The sequence below is a fragment of the Myotis lucifugus genome, unplaced genomic scaffold, assembly GCF_000147115.1.
Source record: "Myotis lucifugus unplaced genomic scaffold, Myoluc2.0 scaffold_43, whole genome shotgun sequence".
NCBI classification, from domain to species: domain Eukaryota; kingdom Metazoa; phylum Chordata; class Mammalia; order Chiroptera; family Vespertilionidae; genus Myotis; species Myotis lucifugus.
The window spans coordinates 851,803-876,270 of record NW_005871091.1 but is presented as its reverse complement, the minus strand read 5'-3'; the positions used below and the strand labels follow the sequence as shown (position 1 = coordinate 876,270).

Genomic DNA, 24,468 nt, shown 5'->3' with positions numbered 1-24,468 from the left:
TACATGAGTGAATTAAAAGAATTATCCGAATGACCTTTTCAGAAGCCACCCATCCTTAAATGAAGGAAAATATGTGCTGGTTTTGATAAATGTAATGATGCTCCTGATCCATCGCCACTAACAGATACACATGGAGATGTGAGTGCCAAGGATAATGCCTGACATGTCCCAGACTCCCAACCATTGCTTGTCCAATGATCAAAGAAATGGACTGAATTTCTTGACCTGAGCTGCCTAAATGCTGGTCTCTGGTCCTTTGGAAGTCTCTGTATTTGTTTGGAAGGGGACTGGTTGAAATTAAGGGTCCGGTCTGTACCCAACTATTCAGGTGCTGCCACCCAAAGATTCCAAAGCCCTCCATGAGGATTCCTGGGCAGCCCTGGAAAAGGGGCTGCTACTGACCTGATAGGCCCGTTGTTCTCCTTGGCTTTCCTCAGTTTCAGGCGTGGGAGAGGCCCTCCGTGCACTGTGAAAAAATCTACTTCCGGAAGGGGAGGCTCTGAAAACATGTTGAAAAGAAGAAAAGAGTACGATCAGAATAAGTAGAAGCAGAAAGTAAGTGGTCCTCGTGGGGCCAACAAAAGGAAAGGTTCAATGTAAGAAGTGATGAGCATATTCGGGTACATGCTACGACATGGATGAATCTTGAAAACATTACCCTGAGTGAAATAAGCCGGACACAAAAGGACAAATACTGTATGATTCCACTTCTGTGAAATAGCTATAACAGGCGAATCCATAGACACAGGGAAGTAGGTTAGAAGTTGCCAAGGCCTGAGGAGGCTGGGTCAGGGAATGTGGAGTTATTGCTTATCGGTCAACAGAGTTTCTGTTTGGGGTGATAAAGACATTTTAGAAACAGGTAATGGTGATAACATTGTAAATGTACTTAATGCCAATGAATTGTGTACTGGAAAATGGTTAAAATGGTACATTTTATGTTACATATATTTTACCAGAATAAAGTAAGAAGCGATACCCGAGCACTGGCAGAGGGTGGATGCTCTGGGCATTATCGTTCACTGGGTGGACAGGTCCCTATTTGGCGGAGAAGACCAGCACGTTAGACTTCTAGATCCTTTATAATCACACAGTTCTCTGTCTGTATTTTGCTTTCCCCGGCAATCAAACTCCCCAAATGGATTTTCCACTGGGAGGAGAATATACTAATTGTCTGACACCGTGTTCTAGCATTTAACCAGAAGCTACCTTCATGTACCAGCTGCCATTCTGCCTTGTGGATGTATTGACCACTAACCGAATGCACTAGATGTGTCCTGTACATGCCTCATCTCATTTAATCTTCTCAACAATGCTATTGAGTAAATGAGATTTACAGACAGAGGGAGGAAGAGAGAAAGAGAAGGAATAAAATATGAGTATCCCCCCTTTTGGCCCTAAACTCTGCCATAATGAAATCAAGGACTAGGAGGCCAAAACAGACACTATTTACCCAATTAGAATATACCTTTGAGGTAGAAATTCTCACCCCAAATTTTAATAAATAAAAATGTAGACCTTCCTAGATAGTTTTAAAAGCTCTATTGAAAATAGCAGATGGTACATCTACACGATGGAATACTATGCTGCTGTAAAAAAGAAGGAACTCTTACCATTTGCAATGGCATGGATGGAACTGGAGAGCATTATGCTAAGTGAAATAAGCCAGTCAATGAAGGAAAAATACCACATGATCTCACTCATTCATGGATAATAAAGACCATTATAAACTTATGAACAAAAATAAATACAGAGGCAGAGCTGCCTCAAACAGATTGTCAAACTGCAGCGGGAAGGCCGGGGAGGGTAGGGAGGCAGAAGCGGGGAGTAAGAGACCAACCGAAGGACTTTTATGCATGCATATAAGCATAACCAATGGACATAAGACACTGGGGGGTAGGGAAGGCCAGGGGAATGTCAAGGGCGGGGGGAAAAAGGAGACATATGCAATACCCTTTGTAATACTTTAAGCAATAAAACAATTTAAAAAAAGAAGAAGAAAATAGCAGACAGTTTTGTAATCACAAGAGGCTTAGAGCTATGATAAAGTTATACACCTGGGCGAGGGGAGGAGGGAGCCTATGGCACACAGAAACAGCTATCTGCAAGAGCAGGAGGTGAGAGGGTGTGGGCAGCACTTCAGTATGGCGGAGGATGAGTCCAACTGGGTAGAGGCAGGCCATAAAGTGAGAGGTGTGGGTGGAGGTCAGATCTAAGTCCTAGAAATAAGAAGTCATTTAAAGATTCTTAGCAGACGCTGGCGTGGCTCAGTAGTTGAGCATCAACCTATGAACCTGGAGGTCACGGTTCGATTCCCAGCCAAGGCACATGCCTGGGTTGTGGGCTCCATCCCCAGTGTGGGGTGTGCAGGAGGCAGCCAATCAATGATTCTCTCTCATCATTGATGTCTCTATCTCTCTCTAATCCCTTTCTCTCTGAAATTAAAAAAACAAACAAAACCTGACTGGTTAGGCTCAGTGGATAGAGTGTCAGCCTGCGGACTGGAGGGTCCCAGGTTCGATTCCGGTCAAGGGCATGTACCTTGGTTGTGGGCACATCCTCAGTAGGGCGTGTGCAGGAGGCAGCTGATTGATGTTTCTCTCTCATCAATGTTTCTAGCTCTCTATCTCTCTCCCTTCCTCTCTATAAAAAAATCAATAAAGTATATTTTTTAAAAAAGATTCTTAGCAGATGCATATTTTAGAAGCACAATTTAGATGGCTCATTGGAAGATGAATTGGAAAAGAGCACGTGTACAGGCCATGTAAAATCTAGGTGAGCAGTGCTTGAGGTGTGAGGCAAGTGGTGGCACGGAGACTGAAGAAGAGGGCCAGGTGGGGAGAGATGGAACAGGAAGTGGTGGAAGACAAGGCAAGGGAAGGAATCTGGGCTTGGGTTTTGGCCTCTGCGTCAGTAGTGACGACCTTCATCGCGGTCCAAGGGGAAAGTTCAGAAGCAGCTCCCTACTGGCCCTGTGAAGTTCGACGTGCTTGTGGGATTGTCCAGCAGCCAGTTGGAAACACACATCTGATTGCTTCTCGGCCTCTTGGCTAAGATCGAGTGTAGAAATACAGGTCCAGAGCTCAGCAGCACACTGTGGCAGTGCCATGGAGTCAGTCGTCAGTAGGAGAGGCTATGGTTATTCGGGGGACAGTATAAATGCATCTGAGAAAAGATGGGCCCAGAGGGAACCACTGGGCAACCCAGGCCTCTAGGACCAAGTGGAAGAGTGAGAGTCCCTGTAGCTTTTGTTACGCAGCGCTAAATCTGGAATTTCTTCCAATGTCACCAGGTATGGTCACTCGGATGATGTATGAAACCTGTGGAATTGCCGGGGACCCCAGGAGGCGACAATCAGGGCTTCACACAAAGGTGCTGAAGGTCTAGGCTGTTTCTAAGAGGCGTCCAGAAAGAGAGTCCATACTGACACTCCCGAGCGAGACCAGCTAGGTTCCGGGTAATGACCCGAAGCGGGGCAGGCAGTTGGCAAAGCCCCGGCCCATGCCCCACGGGAATGTGCCCCTTCCAGTTTGAGGCTTTCTGCCCCCAGCCCTCATGCTGCCACTGAGATGCCCTTCTGTTTGTGTTGTTCTGGTGTCTCAGTAAAGTTAAGTGGTTTTTATCACACATTTCCTGCTTTCCGCCCAGAGCGAGATGAACTCTTTTCTCTGTGAGAACCCTCCAGAGGCTCTTTTAAGTTATTCCTCTGTTTGATCTTCTCTGAGATGAAAACCTCTAATTCTACTAACCTTTTAAAACCACCTGTTCTCCCGTTCTCACCGCCCTCGCCCTCGGTAACAGCAGAACAAAGCGCTCGCTCAGCTCTGAAAGGCGCACCCACAGCGGAGCAGGAGGCCCTCCGAGGCTCTGCCCAGGGCCGCCCGCCGGCGCTGGATCTTCGGTTCTGAATGTGCCGCTACCATCAGGTTGATTCAGTCACCTGTGCTTTCTGCTCGGCCTGCGCTGGGCTTCCCACCTGAGATTTCAACAGTCCGCTCCACCTCTCCAATGTACACCCCTGAACTTCATCACGCTCGTTCTCACTCAGCCACCTTTCGAGGTGAAAGAACGTTAACTTCTAGCCATTTTTCCCAAGGTCCTGTTCCCCATCCCCCCAGCTGCTGTGCTTGGCAGATTTGTTCTCCTTTCCGTTAGCCTCATGGCAGATTGAAACCAAATCAGATTCCAGGCAAGAAATGGGTGGTCTCTGCAGAGCGCAGTTCTTTCCTCTGGGCGTGTAAGCGGGGAGGACCCAGAAGGCGACCCTCACAGCCATTCCCAGGTGTTGACAACATCCAGCCCCTCCTAGAAGCAAAGGACAATCTGGAGCTGCCCTGTGGGAAAACTTGAACGAGTGTGGAGGACAGCAATGAAGGAGAACTTGCCCTGGAAAATATTAAATATATTCTAAAATTACCATAATTGAAATAGTGAGATATAAGCACAGGGCAGGCAAAGGAACGGAAGAAGCTAGGACAGTCTTGAAAGAGACCCAAATAATTGAAAAAAATTTTTTTTAAATAAGAAGATAATAAAGAGACCCAAATAAATAAGTGAAAGTAAATAAGTGTGTGACATGAATAGTCTTCCCAAAGGTGACAGGAAACTGGCTTATCATTTGGGGGGGATACTACTATATGAATTTAGCACATCCAAACCAATTCCAAATGGATCTAAGTTTAACCGTGAAAAGCAAAGATATTAAGAAGCACTAGAAAACAAGAATTAATCTGATTTCAGGGTAGGGAAGGCTTTTCTTGGCATGACCAGAGGCAGAAACCATAAAGGAATCAATGGAATTGATCACATGAAAATTTTAAAATGTCAAAAAGAATATTGAAAAGAAAATTGAAGTGTAAATAGCCTGGGGGTTGTGATAGGCAGAACAAAAGATTCATTTCATTAATGTAGACAAACTATTAAAATCCATAGAGAAAAGAGGTAATGTAAGGGCAAATGTGTTAAAATTCCTCTAAAACCCACCAAAATGAACTAAAAGAACCAAAAACAGGAGAAAAATTTATTTGTACCAAAGTCCCAACATTATACTATGTAAACTTCAAGTAAGTGCAAGGAACTAATACACATAAACAAATATGCATAAATAAAGACACCACAGTTGTTCTTTTCTCATCCTTACCACCCCATAGAGATTTTGCCACCCACTCAAGGCAGGATCAATTGAAATTGATGGCAATAGGAGAACTGGTAGCTTACACCATAAGTCATCAGACATCACAAGGCTAGCTACATCTCCCCATCGATAAAGACTTGGCTCCCAGCAAGAAGGAACAATCTTTTTTTCATCTCTACATCTCCGTCAGCATTTAGCCCGGCTCGTTGTACATCACCGATCCATAAATGTCCGCTGAATTAAATTGTTAAGTGGCAGCATGCCCCTCCCCCACTCCTCTGCCCCACAGAAACCCTGGTTCTGGGCTCCTGGGAGTTCCCGTCAGTAAGATTAAGTTTAATGTAAGACACTCGGAAGGGAAATCCCATTCACTTTTCTTCTGGGAAATCAGAAGCTGCATTTTCCAGGGCCGACCCCCTTCCTTGCCTGACATTTCTGGTCAAATTCAAAAGTCCATGATGTTTCTGAAACAAAGCCACATCTTCGACAACCACATGTGCCTCTAAAGTTTAAACAAAACAACATATATTCTTCTGATATAAAAAAAAAAAACAAAAACGTTCCCATTCACGTTTTCTAAAAGCCACCGAACGGATTTCCACCTCACCCGCCCCTCTCACCCCCTTTCAGGGCAACACGTGTCCCTGTCCTTCCGCACTCCTAGAACTTCAGACCTCTGCTGAAGTCAGCAGTACTGCAGCGTAGCTAGAGCGCTAGTTTTCATCCTATTCCCATCAGGAAGATTTTGTTTAATGTAAGACACTCAGAAGAAAATTCATTCACTTTTCTTCTGGGAAATCAGCTGCTTTGCATTTTCCAGACCCAAATGCCTCGCCTAACATTTCTGGTAAAATTCAAAAGTTCACAATTTTACTAAAATAAAGCCACATCTTGGGCAGGCGTACCTCTTCGCATCAACATATAAAGTTCCCTTTTTTCCTCTTTTATAAAAGGGATGGGTCCTCCCCCCCCCCCTTTCATGAGATCTTAACAGCTTGAATTTTTACACTTTTTTAAAATTGCAAATTCTTTAAAGTAGGGTAGAGTTGGAAAATATGCTGTTGTGGTCTCAATGAACTTAAGCAGCTCACCAGTGCTCCCTGGTGGCCATAAGCACAAATACAGAAGGAATTGAACCAACACTCAGGTACACACCACCCAAAATTTAACCAAAGATAACATTTTGTTTCAGATATCTTTGTAAGAAATAAAACAGTCACCGTTTCAGGCCCCTGAGCACCCCTCTCCAATTCCATGTCCTTCTTCCTCTCTTTCTTAAAGTTCATCACATAATGATAAAAAGGAATACTGTTCCTCTTTACCCAGGCCTAGCCACAGCTCCGTGGTGACTCTGTGCATCCAAATACCTTTATTTGAGATGTACCTGTTATCTGGGTTGTTAGGGAGATGAGCACGGGAAGGACAGAAGACCAAGCGTAAATGCTGACACTGTAGTTGGTACCCGGACGCAGGTCTAAGCACATCTCAGGAGCCTGGCTGCTGCTGGTGATATTAAAGGTGATTTCCTGGGCAAACTCCTCCTGATACCATCTCTGGCCCTGAATGCGGAGCTAGAACACAGACAAGTTTGCAGGTGAATCACGAGCTTGAAGGGCTAGATCTTTACCTTTCTCATGAACTCTCTTGCCCTTGACTCTAAAGTTCCTTCAAAACGTGAAATGCAGCAATAAGTAAAGATTAGAGTCGTCATACCACAAATATTGTAGTTAAATACTATCAGTGTGGTAAATATATTTTTATATCAAAATGCACAAAAGGTCGAGGGCCAAACACTGGCAACTTTCTCCTTCTTGTTCTCACATACACGATACATAGTTCAACGTGAAAGTCTATTGGCAAAATTTTAGAAGCAAAGCCGAAGAACATTTCCCTAGAAAGAAAATTAAGAATCTGACGTAAAGCCCTGGCTGGCGTGGCTCAGCAGTTAGAACCATCGGCCCACGCACCTGAGGGTCTTCGGATTGAGTCCTCGTCAAGGGATGCAGGTTCGGTCCCAGGCCCAGGTCAGGGCACATGAGGGAGGCAATCAATTGATGTTTCTCCTCTCTCACATCTCTCTCTCTCTCTCTCTCTCTCTCTCTCTCTCTCTCTCCTCCCTCCCTCCCTTCCACTCTCTAAAAAGTCAATGGGAAAAATATCCTCAGGTGAGGATTAACAACAACAACAAAGATCTGAAGTAGGGCTTCTCCAAAGCAGGACGTGAATTAGAATACCCTCAGCTGGTCTGGTGAAACCTGGGAAGGGTTTTTCTCCTCTGCCCACCCCTTTCTGACATTCCCTATACTTTCCTGTAACATTCCAGTACCTGCGCCAATACACACACACACACACACACACACACACACACACACACGCGCGCGGGCTTCTTTCTACTTAATTCCTTTTAATAACAGCTCATCCCAGGATCTTTCACTTTCTTACTGACAACCACATCTAGCTTCAAAAGTTCCCCTGGATGCTCTAGGCAACACATTCAGACCCTTGTCAGGGACACTGGTGTGGAGAGACACACACATGCAAAAGCCTTTGGATTCCTCCTCGGATCCTGCCTGAACATCAACTCTGCTCACACCCAAAACACCTCTCCTGGCTTTCTCACCAGTCCCCAAGGTCACTCTTGTCAAAAATGCAGCAGAAGTGCCCATTTTATTGCTTCTGATTGTAACTGTCACTGTAATTCTCTTATTGGCAATGGCAGCTATGTAAGCAGATTTTTAGGTGCGTTGATATTTTTTAAACCTCCCACACACAACACAAACACCCATCAAGAGAGTAACTTTCAGTAACTCACTAAATACATTTCCTCTCTACCAGCTATCTTCGTGTTTCTCCATCTCAAGCAGGTTTCATTAAATATTGAAGTGTTGCTGATGGTCTGTTTAACTGCAGGGAGAACAGAATGAGAAGTCATTGGACACCCTGTACAAAAATACTACCTTTTCATTTTCCAAGGATAAGCATTTACATAGAATGATTTCAGCAGTATTTTAGTTTACAAATGAGTGGTAACACACTTTTATATTTATGTAAAATCAGCCCTAATGAAAGATATAGGATTACAAGATGTCCAATCAGAGGATCCCTCTTAAAAATTATTTAAATCTGTCCTGCTGCTATGACTCAGAGGTTGAGCATCAACCTATAAACCAGGAGGTCATGGTTCATTCCCAGTCAGGGCACACACCCTGGGTTGTGGGCTTGACCCCCAGTAGGGGGCGTGTCTCCCTCTCCCTTCCTCTCTCTAAAATCAATAAAATCAAATCAAATAATATTTTTTTTAAAAAAATACGGTACTTTTAAAAAAACTATTTAAATATCTAATTTTTCTGCAAACTTCCTTGGTTTACTTAAGTTAAAACAGCAACTCATTGTACCAGCTTTGGACAACATCACTTATACAAATAAGCATCAGTTTGCAATTCTGAGCTGAGGGCAACATTTCAGCCCTGAACTGAGAATCGCTCTGTGAGGGACTGAACATCCCTATCGTAAGCAGTCAGACTTTTCATGATGGAAAGGGCTTCTATGGTTGGGCTTCTATTGGTTGGGCTTCCTCATCTCTTATGATTAAAGTACTTGTTGGCCTCTGCTCCGTTTCATGGTAATCAATCCAAAGTTAGTTCAGATCTAGTACAGTGTAACAAAGAAGCAACCTCCACCACCAGCTTTTTAAAATAAAGACTACTTTTCAAAACTCTGATATCAGAGGTCTACCACCTTCAATAATTATCCCTGTCCCTAAAGTGAAAAAAAAAAGGGAGCAGTCTTGCTAAGAAGTTTCATAGGAACACTGTGATAATTAAGACGTGATAAAGACAACTCCCACAGCATCTGAAAAAGAAGTCTCATGGGAACCAAGCCTTTATGTGTAAGCCCCTGGCCCGACAGGTTCCTACGAATGAAGCCAAGTTGGTCAACGTGAGAGTTCTTTATGGACCAGGTGGCTTTGCCCAGAGAAAACCTGTCCCACAGGTCACATGCTATCCTCTAAATGTTGTAAGACCGAGTAAGTAAGAAGGTATAGATGATTTAGGATAACATACCTCACTTCTGGATAGAGAAGATGGTTTTAGAGATAAGTAGTAGTGGCCCAAGGAACCTCACACTGATGACACATACAAAAATGAAATAACTTCACTACTATTTAATCAGTTCCAGACTATACAAAAAGGTGGCAAGTTTCCCAGTTCATTCACTATGACTAGATAATCACACACCCAAACAGTACAAGGATGGCACAACCAATCACTGAACACACTATGCCAAACTCACTTATTACTATAAATACTAGAATCCAAAATAAACCATTAGCGAATAGGCAGTAAATTCAAAATACAATACACTATGATCAAGAGAGAGTTATTCTGGGAATACAGAGATGATCATTATTGGGAAAGCTATTAATAGATGAAAAGAGAAAATAACATATGGTTATTTTTATAATTACAATGGTTAATACATTTAATATTTAGGATTAATACATTCCTAACTAAAAATCTTAGTAAACTAGGATTTAATTTGATAGAAACTCCTTAATTTAAAAGTGTTTATTAGAAGCCACCATGCTTATAAAACATTCTCAGTAAAACAATGAAGCAATTTCTAGTAAAGTTAAGAACAATACAAGGATGCATGGTCTCATAGCTATTAGTTAGCATTAGTCAGAAGATTCCAGACAATCAGAAAGAGGCAAGAAAAAAATGAGCTATAAATACCAGTAAGAAAGAGAACAAATGACGCAACTGCCAGTAAATCTAAGAGAATCAACTGAAAAATATAAAATGGCTTGAAAACAGAAAAACAAATATAGGAGTTTGGCAAAGTGCACACAACCACAAGAACATAGAAAAACTAATCGTTTCCTATATAGCTGCAAGAACAAGTATGGCAGGCTGAATAATGGCCCCCCCAAAGATGTCCACACCCTGGTCCCTGGAATCTGTGAGCATGCTACATCACCTGGCAAAAGGTCTTTGTAAATGTGATTAAGATGGGGAGCTTTTCCGGAGATTTTCCTGGATTAGCCACACAAGCCCAAAGTAGTGACAAGGTCCTGACAAGAGGAAGACAAGAAAAGCAGAGTAACTGGTTGGTGTGGCTCAGTTGGTTGAGCACCATCCTGTGCACCAGAAGGAGGTCTCCAGTTCAAATCCAGGTCAGGGCACATGCCCAGGTTTCAGGCTCAATCCCCAGTAGGGGGCGTGCAGGAGACAGCCAATCGATGTTTCTCTCTCACGTGGACTTTCTCTCTCTCTCTCTCTCTCTCTCTCTCTCTCTCTCTCTCTCTCTCCCCCTCCCCCTAATTAAAAAAGAAATAAAAAGGCCCTAGTCTGTTTGGCTCAGTGGATAGAGCGTCAGCCTGCGGACTGAAGGGTCCCAGGTTCACTTCCAGTCAAGGGCACATGCCCAGGTTTCAGGCTTGATCCCCAGTAGGTGGTGTGCAGGAGGCAGCCAATCAATGATTCTCTCATCATTAATGTTTCTATCTCACTCTCCCTTTCCCTTCTTCTCTAAAATCAATAAAAATATATTTTTTAAAAAAGAAAATCCAGGTTAGAAAAAGATTTGTGAACAAAAGCAGAGGTTAAACTGATGAGCTTCAAAGATAGAGAATTCCACCAGGAATATAGGCAGGCTCCAGAAACTGGAAAGGGCAAAGAAATGGATTTTCCCTTTTTCATAAGATAGTAAATTTGTGTTGTTTTAAGCCACTAAATTTACAGTAACTTATACCAGCAATCAGAAAGTAAAACACCAAATAAAAGACAATAGAAAAATTAAAAGATCCCTATTCACAAGAGAAGACACCATGAACAGCCCTGGTTGGATAGTTCAGTTAGTTAGAGAATCATCCCAATATACTAAGGTTGTGGGTTTGATCCCCCAGTCAGGTTCAAGCTCTCTCTCTCTCTCTCTCTCTCTCTCTCTTTCTCACTCTTTCTCAAATAAATAAATAAAGCCCTAGCCGGTTTGGCTCAGTGGCTAGAGTGTCGGCCTGTGGACTGAGGGGCCCCTGGTTCGATTCCAGTCAAGGGGACATGCCCGGGTTGTGGGCTCAATCCCCAGTAAGGTGCATGCAGGAGGCAGCCAATCAATGATTCTCTCCCATCATTGATGTTTCTATCTCTCTCTTCCTCTCCCTTCCTCTCTGAAATCAATAAAAATATATTTAATATATAGATAGATAGATAGATAGATAGGTAGATAGATATTTGTTTTAAATATTTAAAAAAACAAAAAAACCACCACGAACAAACTTCCAATACCTGGAAATAAATCTAACTAGAAATGTCCAAGAGTTGCAGGAAGATTTTTTTAACTTTTTTTTCTGAAGGACAAAGCAGAAAACAATAAAGAGAGAAATGACACATCTGTGAACAGGAAGACTCGCAGGTGAAAAGAAATCAATTCTCTACCAATGAACCTATAAATGGACTGCACTTCCAATGGTGATTCCGATGGCCCTCCTTGAAATGTGGTAAGTTTTCACATTCATTCAATGACTATTTAGAAAGTTCTCACCATGTGCCAGGCATGCCTTAGGGGCTAAGGATAAAGTGGTGAACAAAATCCCTGCACCTCATGGAAGTCATTCTAGTTAAAAAGGCAGAAAATAAAGTTACAAATAAATAAAAATATAATCTTGTGGGCTAGTAAAGACTATGAAGAAAAGCACCATAATGGGACAACTAGGATGCCCAGGGAAGGCCCTCTGAGGATGTGATACATAAGTAGAGCCTGAAGGATGTGAGTGAATGAGCCACCAAGAATGGAGATAGAAGGGTCACACCGAGGGCTCCAAGGTCAAAGGCCCAGATGCAGGAATCAGTTGGGCACACACATTCAACAGAAAGCAATTACTGCTAAATTCCTTTGGGAAAATTCATGAGAATAGCAAAGGGAAAAGCTATTGAAAGAGGACACAACAAGGTATCAGTACCTATTATAAAGGTATAACAGTGTTTCTCAACCTTTTTTCATTATAGTCCCATAAGCAGTCTTTTTTATTTTTAAAAAATATATTTTTATTGATTTCAGAGAGGAAGGGAGAGGGAGAGAAACATCAATGATGAGAATCACTGACTGGCTGCCCCCTGCATGCCCCCTACTGGGGATCGAGCCCGCAAGTATGTGCTCTTGGCCATAATCAAAACCCGGGACCCTTCAGTCTGCAGGCTGATGCTCTATCCACTGAGCCAAAGCAGCTAGGGCCATAAACAGTCTGTTTTAAACAGCATTTCTGTGGTGTTAGGGGCTAACACCACAGAAAATTGTGTTTCTTAGATATCGTGTGTATACTATGCTTCATATATAAAAATAATAATATATATTTTTTTGCCCCTCAATAACTAATTTTTGCCCTCCTGGGGTGAATTTTGACCCCTGAAGGTGGTATCACCCCCATTAAGAGTGCTACAATAATTAAACAGTTTGTAAGTACTAAAGGTATAAGTGAAATAAATAGAGCAACCCTGGCCTGTGTGTCCCAGTGGTTGAGCATCAACCTATGAACCAGGAGGTCACAGTTTGATTCCCAGTGAAGGCACATGCCCAGGCTCAATTCCCAGGAGACAGCATGCCGATCAATGATTCTCTCTCATCATTGATGTTTCTATCTCTCTCCCTCTCCCTTCCTCTTTGAAATGAATAAAAAATATATTTAGATTTAAAAATAAATAAATCGATCAATGAAACAAAACAGAATCCAGAAATCTATCTATGCATGGGAATTTATAAACAGTGAAATTTCAAATCAGTGGAAAATAAATTGAGTTGGGAAATAGTTATCCATAGAGATAAGCTAATATTGGACTCCCACATGGTGTTGGGTATGCACACGTAATGGTATAGAGGTGGGTCTATAATTCCTCCTGCTCACAGGAATGCGGGAGAGCAACTCTGGGCAAAATCAATCGTTACTGCCTCTGTACTCCCTTAGTACCTTGCAAATACCTCAATTACATTTTGTTTGTTAATCCTCACCTGAGGATTTTTTTTTTCATTGATTTATAGAGAGAATGGGAGGGACAGAGATTAGGAGGGGAAGAGAGAGAGAAACATCTATGTGAGAGAGACACATCGATTGGTTGCCTCCCACAACCACCCCGATTGGGGCCAGGGCTCAAACCTGCAACCCAGGTACATGCCTTTGACCAGAAATCGGACCCAAGACCCTTAGGTGCATGGACTGAGGCTCTAACAATTGAGCTACCGGCCAGGCCTCAATTACATTTCATGCATTGTATTACTGTTGATCCTTGTCTATCACCCCATTGAACTGAGAGCTCCTCCTTCATCGTGTCCAGGACAGTGGCAAGCACAGCATTTTTAGTCGTTTAAATGTAAACAATCAGCAATAAGGGAAAGGCTAAGCACCTCATATCGTATTAACCCAATGGAACAGAGGTGCTCTAAATAAGACATAGTTTCTGCCCTTAATATGTATTTCATCTAGGAGAAGAGTTGCACCCTCTATCAGTATAACAAAACTACAAGAGAGTGCATAGCAAATGTCATAAGGTAAATGTAAGAAATAATTAACATTTGGTAGATGCTTATTGTGTATTAGGAATTGTGCTGGTTCTCCATAACCCATTCAGTCTCACAAGTCTCTGAGACTCCAGAGAGGAGAAAGGTACTGCTTCTGGGAAAGAAGAGAATTAAAAGGAAGGACTTGGTGTCCTTGGGAGACTACGTGGTGATGAGGAAAAGGAACTCAGAGGGAAATGCAAGATTCCACAAGGCAAAAGAGAATCCCAGAATAGAATACACAATTCATCCCCACCCTCACCAAAAAAAAACAAACCACAACAAAAATATCCTCTAAAGAAACTGCACTTCACTCAATGACAGAAGAGGGCACTCTTAACCTAGAAATTTTATTAATCCTCTTAATTACCAATTATGTTTAAGGAATTAATAGACATTAAGAAGAAACTTTATTACAAAGCCACTGTTCTCAAAACTGCCTGGTACTGGCACAAGAACAGACATATAGATCAATGGAATAGAATAGAGAACCCAGAAATCGACCCAAACCACTATGCTCAAATAATATTTGACAAAGGAGGCAAGAACATACAATGGAGTCAAGACAGTCTCTTCAATAAATAGTGTTGGGAAAATTGGACAGATACATGCAAAAAAATAAAACTAGACCACCAACTTACACCATACACAAAAATAAACTCAAAATGGATAAAGGACTTAAACATAAGACGGGAAACCATAAAAATACTAAAGGAATCACAGGCAGCAAAATCTCAGACATAAGCCAAAACAATTTCTTCACCAATACAGCTCCTAGGGCAATGGAAATAAAGAGAAAATAAACAAATGGGACTACATCAAAAAAAAGCTTTTACACAACAAAAGAAACCATCAACAAAACAACAAGAAAGCCCACTGCATGGGAGAACATATTTGCCAATGTTATCACCGATACGGGTTTAATCTCCAACATTTACAGGGAACTCATACAACTTAAAAAAAAAAAGAAGATAAACAACCCAATAAAAAAATGGGCAATGGACCTAAATAGATACTTTTCGAAAGAAGACATAAGGAAGGCCAAGAGACATCTGAAAACATGCTCGAAGTCACTAATCATCTGAGAGATGAAAATCAAAACAATAATGAGGTACCATCTCATACCTGTCAGGATGGCTATCACCAATAAATCAACAAACAACAAGTGCTGGTGTGAATGCGGAGAAAAAGGAACCCTTGTGCACTGCTGATGGGAATGCAGACGAGTGCAGCCACTGTGAAGAACAGTATGGAGTTTCCTCAAAAAACAAAAAATGGAACTCCCATTTGACCCAGTGATCCCACTTCGAGGAATATATCCCAAGAAACTAGAAACACCAGTCAGAAAGGATATATGCACCCCTATGTTCATAGCAGCACAATTCACCATAGCTAAGATTTGGAAACAGCCTAAGTGCCAATCAGCAGATGAGTGGATTAAAAAACTGTGGTACATCTACACGATGGAATACTATGCTGCGGTAAAAAAGAAGGAACTCTTGCCTTTTGCAACAGCTTGGATGGAACTGGAGAGCATTATGCTAAGTGAAATAAGCCAGTCAGAGAAAGATAAATACCACATGATCTCACTCATTTGTGGAATATAGAGAACAACATAGACTGATGAACAGGGACAGATCCAAAGACAGAGAAACAGCAATCAGACTATCACTCCCCAGAGGGAAAGTAGGGGAGGGTGGGGGTAAGGGGAAGAGATCAACCAAAGGACTTGTATGCATGCATATAAGCCAAACCAATGGACATGGACAACAGGGGGATGAGAGCATGAGTGGGGGGGAGGATGGGGGTTAATGGTGGGGGGGATGAGGACACATTTGTAATTCCTTAACTAATAAAGAATTTAAAGATTAAAAAAAAGAAAAGCAAGAGAAAGGATATAATAAATATGAAAGCAAACATTAATGACTCAGAGCAGGAGTCAGCAACTTTTTTTCTACAGAGTCAGTTAGGAAATATTTCAGGCTTTCTGGGCCCGTGTTCGGCAAACTGCGGCTCTCAAGCCACATGCGGCTCTTTGGCCCCTTCAGTGTGGCTCTTCCTAAGCCTTGGGAGTACCCTAATTAAGGTAATAACAATGTACCTACCTATATAGTTTAAGTTTAAAAAATTTGGCTCTCAAAAGAAATTTCAATCGTTGTACTATTGATATTTGGCTCTGTTGACTAATGAGTTTGCCGACCACTGTTCTGGGCCATCAGCTCTGTCACAGCCACTCAACTCTGCCTTGGTAGCACAAAAGCAGTCACAGACAATATGTAAATGAATTCTTTATTTACCCCATGAGTATGGTCCTACCTAGCTGGATCTACAATATCACTATCTTTTTTCTTTCTTTTTTTAAATTACTTTCCCTGTTTTGGACACATTACAAATGATTGGGTATACCAAGCCAATTTCTGGCTTGACCAACTGCAAGTATGAACTTCTCAGGCTAATGGTTTGTAAGACAAGTAGGCAGACTTCAGACATAACTCTTCCAACAGAGAACAGTTATAATATTTATCATTTTGTGGGAAAATACGAGAAACAATGTTAAATTATTTGTGGCCTTTGACTATCTTTTGTTTGGACTTCAATTCTGTAAATAGGAATCAGCTATGGGAGATGTTTTATAAGGTCACTGTAGAGCTCAAATGATGCGTGCAATTTGAAACCTGCATCATAAACTACCCTCAGGGTTTTCTACCAGGGAATAGAGAGAAGAGTGCTCTATCCCCCCTTCTTTTGATTTTAATTCACAGTGAATACCTGAGCTGTGGTCAAGGAAGCTGCTTTTCTTATTACTGGGCACATTCGTAGAATACTGCGTGTGACAGTGGTTTTCTCCACACAGATGAAGTCAGAACCTCTTGGGTGGAATGTGGATATCATCATCATTCTTTGTTTCCTCCTTTTTAATTCATTTATATGTTAAATATATTTTTATTGATTTCAGAGAGGAAGGATAAGGAGCAAGAGATAGAAACATCAATGATGAGTGAGAATCATTGATTGACTGCCTCCTGCACATCCCACACTGGGGATTGAGCCAGCAACCCGGGTATATGATCTGGCCTGGAATTGAACCATGACCTCCTGGTTCATAGGTCGATACTCAACTACTGAGCCATGCTGGCTGGGTTTTTTTTTTTATTTCTTTTTAAAATTCTTTCTTATTGAGAGTATAACAAATGCCCCCCTTCCCCCCTCCATTGCCCCACTCCACCAGGTTCCCACCCCACCCCAGGCCTTCATGGCACTATTGTCTGTGCCCATGGATTATGCATATATGCATATAAGTTCTTTGATTAATTTCTTCCCGCTAAGAGCTGCAGTGAGTATGAGAGGGAGACCTCAGGAAGACAGGAGCAGGACCCATCCTCTGCTACTGTTTACCTTCAAAGGGGGCAGCCTCTACACCTGGTTGGCCATAAATTTGGGAAACCCCAGTAGATGAAAGAACAAAAGACCTTATAGAGATTTCTGTGTCCCTTCCCACTAGGGGGAGCTGTGGAGTTGATAGAGCTGGCCTCTGTGGCATCCTCACAAGGCCATGGGGCCTTTCTAAGGAACCTGACCTTCATTAGGCCACTGTTCTCTATGGGGGTTAATGCGCTCACACATGGTCTGCTCAGGAGGCCTCTCTGTCCTGCCAGTGCTGACGTAGAGCAGCTCACATTTCTGATCCCCTGGAAGTTAGTTCTAGCTGTCTATAATGACTACCCTTAGGGCTCAGCTGCCTCAAGTTTGGGGTGAGAGATAGGAGGCTTCACAGAATATTCAATCCATCACTACAGGGGAGGTCTGAGTACAACAGTCCATTCCTGGTCTGTACCTCTATGAGCCAGCACCTCTGTGTGGAAGGGGAGAGGTGGTAAGTTTCAGGCACCCTCATCCCCAGACAAAGTTGGTAGTTTATTAGGACTAGAATCCACATCTCTTGTCTCCCAGACTAGCATTCTTTGTGGTCCCCACATCGTACAATTTTCATATTTCGCCTGTGGTCCTGAGATACAGAACAGAGAGGCATGCAAACCTACCTGCAGGTGCAGTTGTTATCATTACTTGCACTGAGTGCTGCTCAGGCGATCCCAGCAGGGTGATATTCACTGTGTAATCAGTTGCCGGGTACAGGTCCAAACACACAACCGCAGCTCGTTCCCCCGTTGTGAAGTTAAATGATGCTGCGTGATAAAAATCACTCAGATACCACCTTCGACCCAGAATTTTAAACTGTCGTGAGATTAAAAGAAAGTATTGCATTACCTTTTCTGTTGGTTTGCAGCTTTCTAGACTAGAAGTAAAATAACTATAAAGCAAGAAGTTTCCTTCTATTGGTTCTGACCCAGTTAGAAGTATGTTTAATGTAATAGCAATCTAACCTGGGAAGGACTTTACAAAGCTGCCCTACCTAGTCTATGCAACTTCCCCCTCAAACAGCTACAGACTAAGCTTAGCATGCACAACTTCATCTCAGATGAGCAAGACGTCTGGCTATTCTAAAATGATCCCTTAATGCCTACCCAGTGAAGGAGATTGCCCTGAAGCTGTTGGGCAAAATTATTTTAAATTCTTTTCATTCCTAAGAAATCCATAGATAAGCCTCAAGGAACAGTTTTTAAACTTATGAGAATGACTTCAAATTATGCATTCAAAGCAACTGGGCAATGTTACTTCACTTGTTCTTTTCTAGTTGAGCTCTGGTTAAAAAAAAAAAAGACAACAACAAAAAACCAATGATACCCCCTCCATCACCAAACTCAAGTTGCAGGTATAACATAGGGACTTATAAGAGCAAATATATGTGAGGGTCCCAGAAGTAATGTAATGTGATCAGCCCTTGAACGATCAGTGTGCTTTAGCTGGGTGTTCATGTGGTTAGTGTTTCCTTTGATGCTCATGTCATTGGCTATCCCACCCGCTATCCTTCCTCATCACTGTTATTCTTTCACAGTCATCCAACACTCATGGGAGAGTCCTCTCTCCCCAATTCCCAGCATTCTCTTGTGTAATTTAAATGTTTTTATACATAAGTCATCAAAACCTGGCCTCAGAGTACCTTGAGCTCAATGCTATGAAGTTCTTTCACTGAACTTTAGTGACTCAGATCCACAGTCACATCCTAGACTGTGTCATCATCAGAGTTGCTCCACCAACATCTCATAATCCCCTAATCGTCTGCACTGCTCACTCCCACTAGAGATGATCTCTCTCAAGAAATCCCTCTAAATTTCCTCACTCATAATTTTCTATCAAGTTCTAGCCGGTTTTGCTCAGTGGTCACGTGATCGATTCCAGTCAAGGGCACATACTTTGGCTGCAGGCTCGATCCCCAGCCCTGGTTGGGGCACATGCAGGAAGCATCTGATTGATGTGTCTCTCTCACATCGATGTTTGTCTCTCTCTGTCTCTCCCTCTCCCTTCCACTCTCTCTAAAAATCAATGGAAAAATATCTTCAGGTGAGGATTAACAAAAACAAAAAAGAAACAAAAGATATAAAAGTAAGGAACTAGGATGGTAGAGTGGACCTGAGAATTTGTAACTTTTGGCTGCCCAGGGTCCATCTGCTTGTTCTAATAGCACTGTGGTTTCCTATTGGGAAAGCACCACTTTAGTGTGAGCATGAAAGCATATGATTCTCAACAAATACTTCTGTCATCTTCAAAAAAAATTCTGTATTTTAAAACGCTTTTAGTTATTGTCATGTGTAGATGCTCTATCTTAAAGAAGCTGATTTTTGCCTGAGTGTGTCTGTGTTCATACCATACATACACAGTATGGGTTTTCCACTCAATATTTTGTTTTTGAGACTTATCCATGATGAATTATTTTGATCTAGTCTATTCATTTTTAGCACCTATGTAATATTCAGTTTTATGACTGTAGTATAAAATGGCCGAGTAGCAGTAATTTCAGATGATTCAACCAAACATCAAAATTCTCTATTTTCCAACTGATGAACTTTTAAGTTATTTTCAATATTTTATTATTGTAAGCAATGATGTAATGAAAATCCAATTATATATCCCTTAAATGCAAGTCAAAAATGTCTCTAAGGTATATACTAAAAAGTAGAATTGCTGGGTCTTAGGGTGTGTACAACTTCTTTTTAACTATGTGGTATTTTCTTAACCACGTAGCTAACCAATTGTCTCAGAACCATTTATTTCTGTACTCATTTGAAAGATCATTTTTTATCCTATATTAAATTATTTGGGTACTTGAATATGTTTCTAGGCCCAGTGTTCTCTCGAATATGAAAAATTGAATATTTCACTCACCTGTGTAAAATCCTTCAGTGCCTCCACATAGACGTCAACATAAGATCAACACATAAAAGTACACGATACAGGGCTTTTCATGATCTGGCCACTGCTTAGACTTGTGCCTCATCTCTTCCCACTTCCCCTTAGTTTCTCTGTTCCCCAAGAGAGTCACGTTCTCTATTACTCAATTTGCAACTTTACTTGCCCAGTGTGCCCTTTTTCACCCTCACCCACCTCTTTAACTGGTTAATTCTTGCTCATTCTCCTTGATTCAACACCATCTTTACTTCTTGTTTTTAAAAAATTATACCTGGTCACACACACATATACACAATATCCTATTCATTGATTTACTTTTTATAAAATCACTCATTATGCCATATTATAGTGGTCTGTTTAATTGTATAATTAGTTTGAATTGGAATTTCCAGGTCCCAATACATGATACACTTTTGGTAAGTGATTAATTAATTGATTAATTTTAATTTAATACTTAGTCTACTCATTGCCAGATGATTTCCTAGGCACTGAAATTATGGCACAAAAATAACAAATCTTAGTTCCTGCCTGAACTTATTCATAATTTTACTTGAGATTTGCAATGCATAAAAAAGTCAAGTTAAATGAGGACCAATAGTCATGCAATAAGTTTCTTAAAAAACCCACATCCAAGTGTGAACTTAATAGCAAAATAAGCTGCAATTATTAAATGCACTAAATTATAATACATATAAAATACCAGACAGGGAAAATGATAGCAAGTCACCAAATAGGGTCTTCCTTCAATTTAGTCCCTCACTTGTATCCATCTCACATCTCATATCCATCGCTGGAAACAAAAATCAAACTGTCTAGAAGTTCATTTCATGTGTGGTTTCACACTTTGAATCCTCACTTAGAGAGCACCCAAATTTTTAAGTGACCCAATTCTTTAATAAATAACATAAAAGATCTTACTTGGTACATTTGTTCTGATCCAACTTTCCTAGCATGCCTGTTCAATTTCAAACAAGTTTCATTAAATAGTGAGACATTGAAAATCCCATCATCTTCTAAGAGATCATCTTCTAAAAAATAAGAGAGAACATATGGAAAGGTTGCATCATCTTAGCAAAACGTATCGTGGCTAATTACAATGGAAATGTTGACATCTTAAGAGAGCCAATAGGATGTTTAACAGCAAGAGCATTGCATTTGGCTTCAAGTCCTGGCTCTACAACTTCTTAATTGTATGACCTTAGCTAACCCACTTAGCCCCTCTGAACCTGTTTCCTAATTTGTGAAATCAAGTCATCCAGTTTGCTTCTCTTACATCATAGGCTATTGAGAGTACCAAATGAAGAAAAAAAATGCATTTAAAAAAATTGCTGTAAGCTAATAAAGCTGTGGTATTTTTAGAAAGTTAATCCTATCACTTGGATGGTCCATAAGTAAAATGCCAAGTTTTAAGCATATAAATGGCCAGAGAAATCTGAGACTAGGAAAAAGGTGAATAAAGGCAAAGGCCATGGAATAGAACTCTCAGAGTGAGTGTTTCCAACCTAGAAGATGATGAGAAAGTAGGTGACTAGTGAGATGTTTGTTCTCACAGCAGACAGTATTTCAGGAGAGCTACTCATATGAGTACTAGGGCAGTAAAATAATCAGAAACAGACTTATTTCACCCACTATACAGAAAAAAGTAATTTCATGCCTCCTGTAGTCGAATTCATTCCATCAATGCTCCATTTTCTTAATGTAATCAAAAGAAGAGGTTGGTAATGAATAAAGAACTCACAAAGAGTCTGGGAGTACCACAGCTAATTTTCAAGGAAAAGCAAATTTCCTACCACACAAGCCTACGTGTTTTCTACAAGTGAGAAAAACTTTGAATGTCTGTCAGAGGGAAGCTTTTTATAAACACCTTTTATGTATATTTCTCCCACAGGAGTCTCTGCTACCTAAGAAGTAATGATGATTACAGTAAATTATTCTACTCAAAATCAGAACTGTCCACAGAATTGTAACCGTCACGGGCATTTGCAGCACAAGGCAATTAGCTGGGAGAAAATATTCTTGGCTCTAACTGGAAATGTGGAAATACGGTTATGAGAGAGAATCTGAAGGCCTATCACGTGTTCGCCTTCATCTTCACAGCTTTTATGTCAAAGGTTTCCTAAGGACATCAGAAATAAAAACTGTCACACGTATGCAAATGACTTTGAGGCACATCAAATGTATGTTAAGAAATATCCCATGTGGTCAATGTGCACAAACAGAACATAAAGCAAAACTGCCGTCTGCATAGCTCCCATCTCCTTAGGATTTCCCCACTTACAGCCATTATCATCTGAATCCAGGGACTGATGGCAACGTGAATAAAGGCATCTGGTTCCCACTTCCCACCGCAATCCAGAGAGAAGTGACTGAGGATTGTAAAAATGGGTCAGAATTTGCATCTGGGTCTGGAAGAAGGGTGGGTTGCCGTACAAAAGGCAGAAACATGAAGACGGTTCAGCTTAGCACCGTGTGGAAGGGAGCGGGAGAGAAAGAAAGACACTGAGAGATACCGTGCAACATGCCTTCCAAGCAAAGGACATGGTCTCAAAGCCTCAAAGGATGGAACTGGAGGAGGAGCAGTGTCCACAGAGGTGGGAGCTGGAAGCTAGAACAGGCCACAGGACAATAAAGTGATGAATTCCCCATCTGCAGCCATTTATCCCAGGGGTTCCCAATCCTAACTGCACATCAGAATCCCCCAGCACAGCAGATCTAAAGTAAAGGTTGAACATCTTTTCTTTTTCTTTTTTTTTTTTAATTCATCAAGCAATCTGATAGGCAGGCGGAGTAAACAGTATATGTACTACTATTATCACTACTATTGATAATGATAGTCCCTCTTTAGCACACTGGAGATCTTCTAAGGGGAGGCCTAGAACCTGGAGGTTCCATCAGCCTGGGTTGGCAAAAGGAGAGACTTGGTTCTTTCCTGCCTTCATAGGCTGTAAGATCACAATGAAGCCAGGCAACGCTGAGCTGGCCCAAGAGTAACAACATTACCAATCAGAACAGCAAAGTGCTCAGAAATAAAGCTCAGGGCAGTGGGTTTTCTCATAGCTGCTCCCCAAAGGACACTAGATCATCCAGCTTACAGTAAATCCTTCAAGATGAGATCCTTCAGTATGAGATAAGCATGCTAATATTATCCAATAAAAAGTAAGATCAAAGGTAATGGCATCTGTTTTTATATATATATATATATATATATATATATATATATATATAGAGAGAGAGAGAGAGAGAGAGAGAGAGAGAGAGAGAGAGAGTTTTATAAAGAAAAAGGAAGGTAGAGGGAGAGAAAGAGAGAGATCAAGAGAAACATTGATGCAAGAGTGAAAAATCGGTCCGCTGTCTCCTGAACACCCCCTACCGAGGATCAATCTCACAACCCAGGCATGTGCCCCACTGAGGAATCAAACCTGCAACCCTTCAGTGCAAGGGACAACGACGCCTAACCAACTGAGCCACACTGGCCAGGGCAATAGCATCCATTTTATCCAAAAAAATGTCACACCTAATAAAACTTTTATCTTCCAAGAATCAATAATCCAGAAGGGGGTAGAGCCCATAAAATAGTCCTACAAAGAGCAAAAGAGAGATTGTGTTTAGAAGGCAAAGAATGAACATACTTTAGGGGGGAGAAATATTGAGCAAAATAATAACAAAGTTAGGCAACATGTGTTATATACTTTCAGTAAAAAAATTTTAAAGATGGGTTCAAACAGATAAAGGATGAAATAATAAGAAAGTGCACTAACAGAGGGGACATTGGTTAAGAGAGGCAGAACTAACAAGGGAACCGGATGAGATAAAGAAACAAAAGGAAACGAAAGTGCAACAACAGAATATAAAGTGCATTAGAAATGATAGAGATCAGAAAGGTCAATGCACATGTGCAAGAATGCACACAGAGAACAGACGTGCCACATCCTCAGAAGACAGAGGAAAAAGACATGGACATAACACATAACACATAAACGAGAGAACAATGCGGACAAACAATTCCACATAGGAGTACCTGAAGAGCCAAAAGGCCAAACAAAATAAAATAAAATAAAAACGTAATAATCAGAGTTTTAATGAAAGAAAATGTTCCTAATGTGTAGATAGAACCAAATTCTGAAGATCCAAAGAACTCACAGGGTATGAGGAAAACTTAGTTTAAAAGAGAATAACATTTTTACCGGCCACGGCTGGAGTTTCATGAGAGAAGGGATTTCTGTCTCATTCACTATTGAACTCCCAATGCCTAAAACAATATCAAACGTGTAGTAGGTAGTCAATAAACATTTCCCATGTGTATGAATAAGTGATCTGCGTCGTGAATTCCACATATAAAGAAAGCCTCTGTGTTATATGTGGAATCTAATGAACAAAATAAACTGATGAACAAAATAGATCCAGAGACGAAGAAGCATGGAACAGATTGCCAAATCTCAGAGGGAAGACTAGGGTGGGTGGGTGGGAAGAGATCATCC

At 41.2% G+C, this 24,468-nt stretch overlaps 1 protein-coding gene across 1 annotated transcript in view; it reads right to left on the bottom strand.

Moving 5' to 3' along the window:
* SUSD1 (sushi domain containing 1) overlaps positions 1–24,468 on the bottom strand; it is a 65,193-nt gene that overhangs the window by 11,399 nt on the left and 29,326 nt on the right. The window contains exons 9-13 of the mRNA XM_006088097.3: positions 20,909–21,018; positions 17,725–17,917; positions 7,947–8,038; positions 6,519–6,705; positions 403–499 (exon numbers count right to left, since the gene is read on the bottom strand). Of these exons, the coding sequence (XP_006088159.1) occupies positions 403–499; positions 6,519–6,705; positions 7,947–8,038; positions 17,725–17,917; positions 20,909–21,018 (679 nt within the window). The remainder of the gene's footprint in view (positions 1–402; positions 500–6,518; positions 6,706–7,946; positions 8,039–17,724; positions 17,918–20,908; positions 21,019–24,468) is intronic.